Consider the following 7,620-nt stretch of genomic DNA (forward strand, 5'->3'; position numbering starts at 1 on the left):
TACATGTAATTTTGAGGGATTTTTTTTTGATAATACTAATGAAAAACCATAAGCTGTCGTTCTCCATACATACATACCTGTTATGTTGTATTCAAAAACATTATGAAAATAATACAGAAGTAGAGTTGAATATGTGAGCCAACAAACAAACAGGTGATGCAAATGCAAAAGTGAAGGTATTGAATGACTAGACTACTCGTTGAGCCAACCACCTGAGGAATTATGGTGTGAATAGGGGTTGTATGGACCAGGGGCAAACCCCATGGGCTCCGCACCGAAGCCAGGTCCATGCATGGGTGGACCATAACCCCCGAAGCCCCTATTATTATTATTATTATTCCCCATACCCATACCCATAGGCATAGGTGGTGGTTCAGGGCGTCTGGAGTTTCCCATTCTGGAGTGATTCATGTCGTCCATTGGCCCCATCCTTGTATGGTTGAGCTCGTCCAGCCTGGGCGCATACCGTTGCATTGTAGATGTGCCGGCCCTGTTGCTGTTATTATATGATGCCATATCATGACCACCATATCTCCTTGAACCCCCTGCCCTCATCTCATCAACATAAGATCCCCCCCTACTATCATACCCCCCTGGACCCGGATTATGATGATACTGAACAGAAGCCTCAGCGGGTCTCATCGAATAGCCGCTGCTAGGAGTAGGAAGATTATTGTTATTATTAGCAGAATCGGGTCGCCTATATGTTGTACCACTACCACTACCACCCATGTAAGGTGGTGCTTCTTCAGTGGTGGCGGGGATGGGGGTGGGGGTATTGTAGCGATGTTGGTTGACCGATTGACTTAGTATATCAGTCCGAGAGCGAGAGGCAGAGCTATTATAATCCATCACCTCAGAGGTAGGTGGCGGTGGGTTATACCTCCTCTCCAAATGTCGGTGACTTGCTTCATCTTCAACAATGAGAGTGGGAGTGGGACCCGGGGAAGGATGCTTAATGTCAAGTTTCTGGGGTGGTTCAGGAACTGGCTTATCGTCTTCATCTTGACCTTGACCACGAGAATATTTATCCTCAAGTTTAAGTTTCTTCTGAGATTGTTTATCCTTTTGTTTCCGTCTTCTCTTTTTTGAAAATGAAGTCTGATTGGACTGGATCTGCTGCTTCTTTTTAGGGGTTTCCCTTTCCTTTTTTGTTTTATCTGTTGGAAGATCATCAAGGATAAGGGGAACAGGAAGAGGAAGAGGAAGATCCACCACTTGTATGTCATTCTTCTCGTTTTGAAGCAGATTTTCATCAGCTCGGGGTTGTGTATGTATATGGCCATGCTGTTGGGCGATACTTTTATGCTTGTTTGTCCAATCTGGACGACTCCACAGGTACAGGACTGGTGTAGTATTGTTCCATTGATCCATTTGCTTTGCATTCACATCAATCGATCCAGGAAGATAAAATGACTGAATAAAATTAAATATCTAAATCAGCAATCAACATATCAAACATAAAATGACTGAAAAAAAAAAGCAAAGGAAAGGATGTACGTACCTTCCCAGCTAACAATTCAGCATCCTCCCAGACTAGATCATATGGACATTTCTGCTTTTCACTATCTAACCTGCTCACACACATACATAACATGTGTAAATATTTATAGACAACGTTGCTCATCTTATAGATTATGGGCAACAGGTCTATTTGTCTTTGTAACTATTAGTATTTACACAAGCATATATATTATATTACCTTTCAGTTTCAGGGGGAACAATAAGAATGATAAGCTTAGGCATAAATTTAACTGCCTGTTGTATAAACTGATTTGCAAGAGCAGCATTTTTCCCAAATGGAGGGTTTAGTCCCATGATCTGCTCAAAGAATATATTTTATAAGAAACACAAACTAAAAAGAAAAGGAATCAACATGATCTTTACCAATTTAAAGCTTTTTGGCAATTCGTTTGGACGAACAGACATCCAATCCCTCCTCTCAAAGTAGAAATCATTCTGCAAACAAAACAGCAATAGCAAAATACTAATGAATCAACAAATCCAAAAATATATTAACAGAGGGAAGCATATACCTTTGGTCTGGTAATATCGTAATTTTTGAAAGAGCACTTGTTTTTTCCCATCTCATCAAGGTGTTTCTTCATAAGGAAACTGAAGTCATTTGCCCCACAGCAAAAATCAACCACCTGCATATGCATAAGGATAGAAATAGAATAATACGTACCACAACAGACAAATAAAATAGCAAATTCAATTCTCATCAGGTAAGGTAACTAGGTAAGGTAAACTTACTGTGTCACCATCTTCAACATAATATTTGAGCTTCTCAACAATCTGTCATGTCACAGAGGTGCCAACACAAACTACATTAGCCTCTCTCTCCCTTAATAAATAAATAAAAGAAAAAGTAAATGACAACAATGACCTTCTCCAGCTTTTCCACTTTTGTAAAATGACGACCAAAAGATGTATAACGCATGCCATGCAGAAATGGTGCAAGGTAGACTTTGAGCTTATCCTGCATGCATGAAAGAAAATGATGATGAAAACAGAAAGAACATGATGAAACAGATTTTGAAGATTAAAATATCATATGTACCTTCCACCTCATTAACTGGTCAAGAACACCAGGCTCACAGACAGCCATTGCATCTTCAAGACTGCATCCTTCTTCAAGCTTCTTCAAAGCTACATGAAGAGCCTCCACAGCACCTTCCACTCTGCCCAAGATGATGGATTTGTCCACTCTTGATGAAATTGCATGTGTTGATGGTACTTTCTCTGTGTGGTGCCTCTTCACCTCCTCCAGTGTAATAGAGGAAGCAGCATCTTTCATCAGATCCAATATTCTGTAATTAATGCATAAAAAATTAAAATATATGACATGATATGATATGATGGTTTACAATGAAGTACACACCTCTGTTTTGATTCTTCATCTATAGGAGATGAAATTTGCTTGCTCTCATCAACTGACATGTCATCCTTCTCCAAATTGTTTGATTCCATTCCTTTATTCATATATTCAAACAATCTACACCCCAAGCTAGGTTGACCATCATTTGAGCTAGGGCTAGGCATCTTGATTTTTGCTGACAAAGACCTCCTTAGAGATAGAGAGGTGTCTGCTAGTTTCTTCTTCTTCTTCAAGGGCACCGACCCAACTGCTGCTCTCTTCTTGGAAGAAGAATCTTCCATTTTAGTGGCTGAAGATTTTTCGCCACCTTTCTGTGACTTGATAACAGTAACAGGCTTCTTGCTTGTGTATTCTGAATCTGTATCTAATGTTTCCTTCTTCTTCAATGGCAGTTTTGATGGTTGATCCGTCTTGCTAATGCTATGGCGATTAATTCGAAATATTAAGGTTCTTGCAGGGGTCCCGAGCTTCTTATCAATATCATGATTTAAGCAATATATCAATGCACGGGATTTACCCAAAAGATCATCCCAAGCTCGGACTATGTCATCATCACCAGCTTGAGACTCAAACATAATACCCCTGTAAAACCACAAGTATCATCAGAAGATATGAAACAAGAAACAGAGACAGACACAGAAACAGAAACAAGACTACCTTGGTAAGCATTTCCTGTGGTATGATTTTGGACATCGCCTGCAAATAGCAAACTGCAAGTCTTTCACTTTTTCATTTTCTGTTTGCTTACAGACATCACATTTGTGGGCAGGGCATATGAATGGTTCCCCTGCACCGATTTTTTCTAGAAGATTCTTCTGTTCAGCTTCAACATTCGGCTGTAGCATCTTTGCTACACATTTTGGGTGATAAAAGTGGCCACAAGTTGCAGAACTACAACGAAAAACCTGAACAACATGGCCATACAGAAGTTTTTAAATTAAAATATAATACTATGAAAAATGGGTTGACTCAAGTATTACACACCTCAGCACCAGAAGATTTATCAGAAGACCCTAGTTTACCACAAACAGAGCATTGGTGTTGGCTATACAAACAATTATCACACAGGAATTGTTGTGTTCTCTGCAAAAGGAAACATAAAAAGAAATTAACTGAGAAAAAGGAAAGAAAAAAACATTTATGAATATAAAAGGTTGGAACACCTTCACTTGGTCAGGAGTTAGACCAAGAGATTTACAATTGGATTCTTCTGCCTCCTCAGTATCTGGGGTTGCATGAAATGACCTAAAACATTTCCCGTCACAACTGCAGTGGATGGTGAAATACATCAGAAGACTATCAAATGAAAAAGAAAAAAAAAAAAAAAACACATGCAAGTAGCAGGTAGTACCAGGTAAGTGTACCACCATTATCACATATAGCACAAACTGAATCAAAAGGATCCTCCTCTTCATCCGACTCACTATCTTCATTGGCCTCTGTGACAAAGTCATCATCATTTGCATCATCAACTATAAAGCTCGGCTTTGTAGCAGTTTCAGCCTCCTGTAAGCCAGTCGGTTATTTCCAGAATATTAAAACAGCATGATGGAGCAATAAGGAACAACCAGAAAGCAAGATTATACATACCTCAGAAACTTTCCTCTTTCTGGGATTCTCCAAAAATGCAGCCAAAAACTGTTGGATTCAGCAATTTTGTTAATCGTCAAAAAGATCTCAAAGAATACAAAACATAAACAAGACAAACCTTGGATTTCGCCAATGTTTCATCCCTGTCAACAGCATCTCTAATGAAGCTCATATGACCTCTCAAATCATTCTCTGAAGGCCTGACATCATGCAAACTGCAAAATGAAAAAAAGAGATGGTCCTAACAAACTGATACCAATAAAGACTACAAAACAACAACAACAACAACAAATGCAGATACCTGAAAACTTTAGAGAGGTGGTCCCACAGAGATTTCCCTGATGCTTCTGGTTTTCTTTTCAAGTAGGATAGGCAATGCACAGTAATCAGAATTGTCTTAATCTCATTTTCAAAACTCTTTCTAGGCTTTTGAAGCTTAATCCAATGGTTATCTTTGGAAAGCACTGAAATCTCGGGATTAGATTTTGATAAATCATACTTCCATGCCTTCACTGCTTTGTATAGCTTTTGAAGACCATTATCTGCAGTGCCCCTCAAAAAGATTCCTGTAGTAGGGCTTGAACTCTCACTCTCACTCTCATTCCATTGCAGAGGTAATATTGAAAATGAAAGGGGTTCATCATCCCCATCACAGAAATAGTATTCCGAGATAGTATCTGCAAATGTCTCTTCCTCATCATCTGATGAGGCCATGTTCTAAGCTTCTCCCACTCACAATGAGACAACACTATATTTAATACCTACAAAAAAAATACACATGCACACACCTCAGTGAAAGAGTACATGGTAGATACATACAAGTTTTAACAAGAGAAGATTGCCAGGTTTTCACAAGTCATGCAAAATATCCAGTCAGTAAAGGGAACAGACTTGTGGGTTGCTATAATAACACAACTGCAAAACTAGGGTTCATAAGAAAAGCTGTTGACAGCCCCAGGAGGGTAACCAGCCATCGGATGCTCTGGGGGTGCATACGGTGTTGACAGTATCCCTTGTTATTGTCCATGGATTGAAGAAACCCCCAGAAAATATTTGGTTTTCACTGGCAATTTACAAACAGAAGACGATAACAGGCTGTGTATAGTTTAGGACAAGATTAGGGTTTTAGCGTTTATTCTGTCTTATGCGATTCATGAATCAACAAAAAAGATATATTAACCAAACAAATTCACAAAAAACAGAGATAAACTAAGTTTGTATTACTAAGATAACCAAGAATTATAGGTTATAAGATAGAAATCTAGAGCAAATGATTAACCAATTCAATATGATAACATACATAACAACGCAGATGCTTAGTGTGTAAAGGTCAAAGACAACAATTAACTCAAAACGAAAGAAAATGCATCTAAAATCAAATTGAACTGTGTGCAGAAGATTAGGTGGGAATCACCTGCTCGTCAGACGACCCCTATGACGAAGTGGAGAAGACGCAGTGCACGGCTGAACAAGAATATGATGAATACGATGTATAGGTTTACCCGATGAAGCGTATGGTAATGTTCAGCGAGGGCAAGATCGTAATCTGCTACACATTTTACGTTAGGAAGGAATTAATTCCATAAAAACAAAATGCAAGATTAGTCCTGTGCCATAAAAACAAATCTGTAAGGTTGGTTAAAAAAATGGGATAATGATTTAGGATTAAAAAAAATAGGATAATGACTTAGGAGGGTAATAACGTTTTTTGTTTGTCCAAGCATATTTTTTTTTTTTGTGTATTACACCATTAAGGTTACTATAACCGTCTACAAATAGTTTTTTTGTGTTTTTTGTTTGCATATAAGGTCTAAAATCAATGTTTTTCTGTGTTTTTGGTCCAAAAAAACTTGAAAATACGGTCATACCATTTTACTTTCTTTTTTATATGTAATCTTTAATTTTTTAAATACTATTTTAATTTAAAAATAAAAAGAAAAGAAAATAACTCTCTCTCTCTCTCTCTCTCTCTCTCTCTCTCTCTCTCTCTCTCTCTCTCTCTCTCTCTCTCATATGATCATCTTCTTCATAAAAAAAACCATGAGGAAACAGTTATCAAGATCTCATGTTCAATTATCCACTTAATTGACGAGCAACAGAACATCGAGCTTGCTTCCGGGGAAGTAGAAATAATTCATCTCCGCCAAGGGACGACCGTTAGAGGAATTTGATTGGGTTTTGGAGAAGTATAGTGTGTTTTTGGTGAGAGGGGTCAAGAGTAGTGTGTCGTCAACAGTGGTCGTAGATAATGGTGGTTTTGCGGAGGCTAAAGCGGTGGCGTATAGGACGACGTTGGCACAAAATGTTGAGGATTACAATGGGTTTGTTGCAGGGATGATTGTTGTAGGAACAGGTCAGTTAATGAAGGGGATTTTGTGGGGTGGGGATGTGACTATAGATCAATTAAAATGGGGAAACGAGTTCTTGAAGAAGGGGATGAAGATACAAGAGGGCGTAGCAACCGAGATTCTTTCTAGTGTTGTGAAGGATCTTGATTCATCACAAGTTCTCTCGTGAACTCCAAACCCAATAATAAATTCTTCAATTTATTCCTGGTGAAATAATTCTTGCGTATATGAGATCCAAACCATAAAGAAAAATGAGAGGATATCGGACATGGATGTGGTGAGGATGGAATCGTGATCAGAGCACAAGGTCGAGGAGATCCAAATTAGAACACCAGATACGGTAGGTGTCTTGCAATTCGATGAGAGGTATAGAGTGCTTCGGGTTTGGTAAATTTTGTGTTCGTGTGTGTGTGTGTTTTGAGATCCCTGAATTGGGGTGAATTTGAGGGTTGTTGATTGGTTTAGTTTTAATGTGTTGAGAGAGAGAGAGAGAGAGAAAGAAAAAAAGAGAGAGAGGGAGAGAGAGAGAGGGGGTGAGAGAGAGAGAGGATAATTATTTAATTGTAACATCCCGAGTCCAGGTATACCTCGTAACCCTTGGTCTTTGAGTACTTGTCCATTTTAGCCCCTTATTGAGAAAAGGTAGTGAATGAGTACGTGGGGCGTACGCGAGTGTACGCTCAGCGTACTCATGTGCGTGCTTTTGACGCAGAAACCCCCTAGTACGTTGGGCGTACCAGAGGGTACGCTGGGCGTACTAGGCCCAGAATGAAAACCCTAATTTAGGGTGAGTCCCTTATA

At 39.0% G+C, this 7,620-nt stretch overlaps 2 protein-coding genes across 2 annotated transcripts; one reads left to right on the forward strand and one right to left on the reverse strand.

Moving 5' to 3' along the window:
* LOC145055603 (protein ENHANCED DOWNY MILDEW 2-like) lies at positions 1-6,026 on the reverse strand. Its single transcript, XM_079003954.1, has 17 exons — positions 5,886-6,026; positions 4,773-5,232; positions 4,590-4,686; positions 4,472-4,519; positions 4,233-4,387; positions 4,045-4,147; positions 3,866-3,964; positions 3,539-3,786; positions 2,885-3,463; positions 2,564-2,813; positions 2,390-2,482; positions 2,257-2,298; positions 2,037-2,150; positions 1,888-1,959; positions 1,703-1,821; positions 1,505-1,574; positions 1-1,416 (listed from the first exon to the last, which is right to left on the reverse strand). Exons 2-17 carry the CDS (start codon positions 5,183-5,185, stop codon positions 193-195), a joined length of 3,726 nt encoding a protein of 1,241 aa, XP_078860080.1. The 5' UTR covers positions 5,186-5,232; positions 5,886-6,026; the 3' UTR covers positions 1-192.
* On the forward strand, positions 5,977-6,988 carry LOC145051131 (protein EARLY-RESPONSIVE TO DEHYDRATION 7, chloroplastic-like). The gene is made up of 3 exons (XM_078999261.1): positions 5,977-5,983; positions 6,524-6,627; positions 6,689-6,988. Exons 1-3 carry the CDS (start codon positions 5,977-5,979, stop codon positions 6,986-6,988), a joined length of 411 nt encoding a protein of 136 aa, XP_078855387.1.
* The last annotated feature ends 632 nt before the right edge of the window (positions 6,989-7,620 follow it).

The sequence above is a fragment of the Lactuca serriola genome, chromosome 5 (assembly GCF_051521515.1).
Source record: "Lactuca serriola cultivar US96UC23 chromosome 5, Lser_US96UC23_V15, whole genome shotgun sequence".
Classification (NCBI taxonomy): Eukaryota; Viridiplantae; Streptophyta; class Magnoliopsida; order Asterales; family Asteraceae; genus Lactuca; species Lactuca serriola.

What these genes read in the sequence shown, in the direction of transcription:
- LOC145051131 (XM_078999261.1), top strand. An exon ending in ATCTCCGCCAAGGGACGACC is followed by an intron (nt 6,628 to 6,688) that starts GTTAGAGGAATT and finishes AGAGGGGTCAAG; the next exon opens with AGTAGTGTGTCGTCAACAGT.
- LOC145055603 (XM_079003954.1), bottom strand. Translation starts at nt 5,185, where the DNA reads ATGGCCTCATCAGATGATGAGGAAGAGACATTTGCAGATACTATCTCG. An exon ending in ACCAGTTAATGAGGTGGAAG is followed by an intron (nt 2,483 to 2,563) that starts GTACATATGATA and finishes TCATGCATGCAG; the next exon opens with GATAAGCTCAAAGTCTACCT. An exon ending in GTTCCCCCTGAAACTGAAAG is followed by an intron (nt 1,575 to 1,702) that starts GTAATATAATAT and finishes GTGTGTGAGCAG; the next exon opens with GTTAGATAGTGAAAAGCAGA.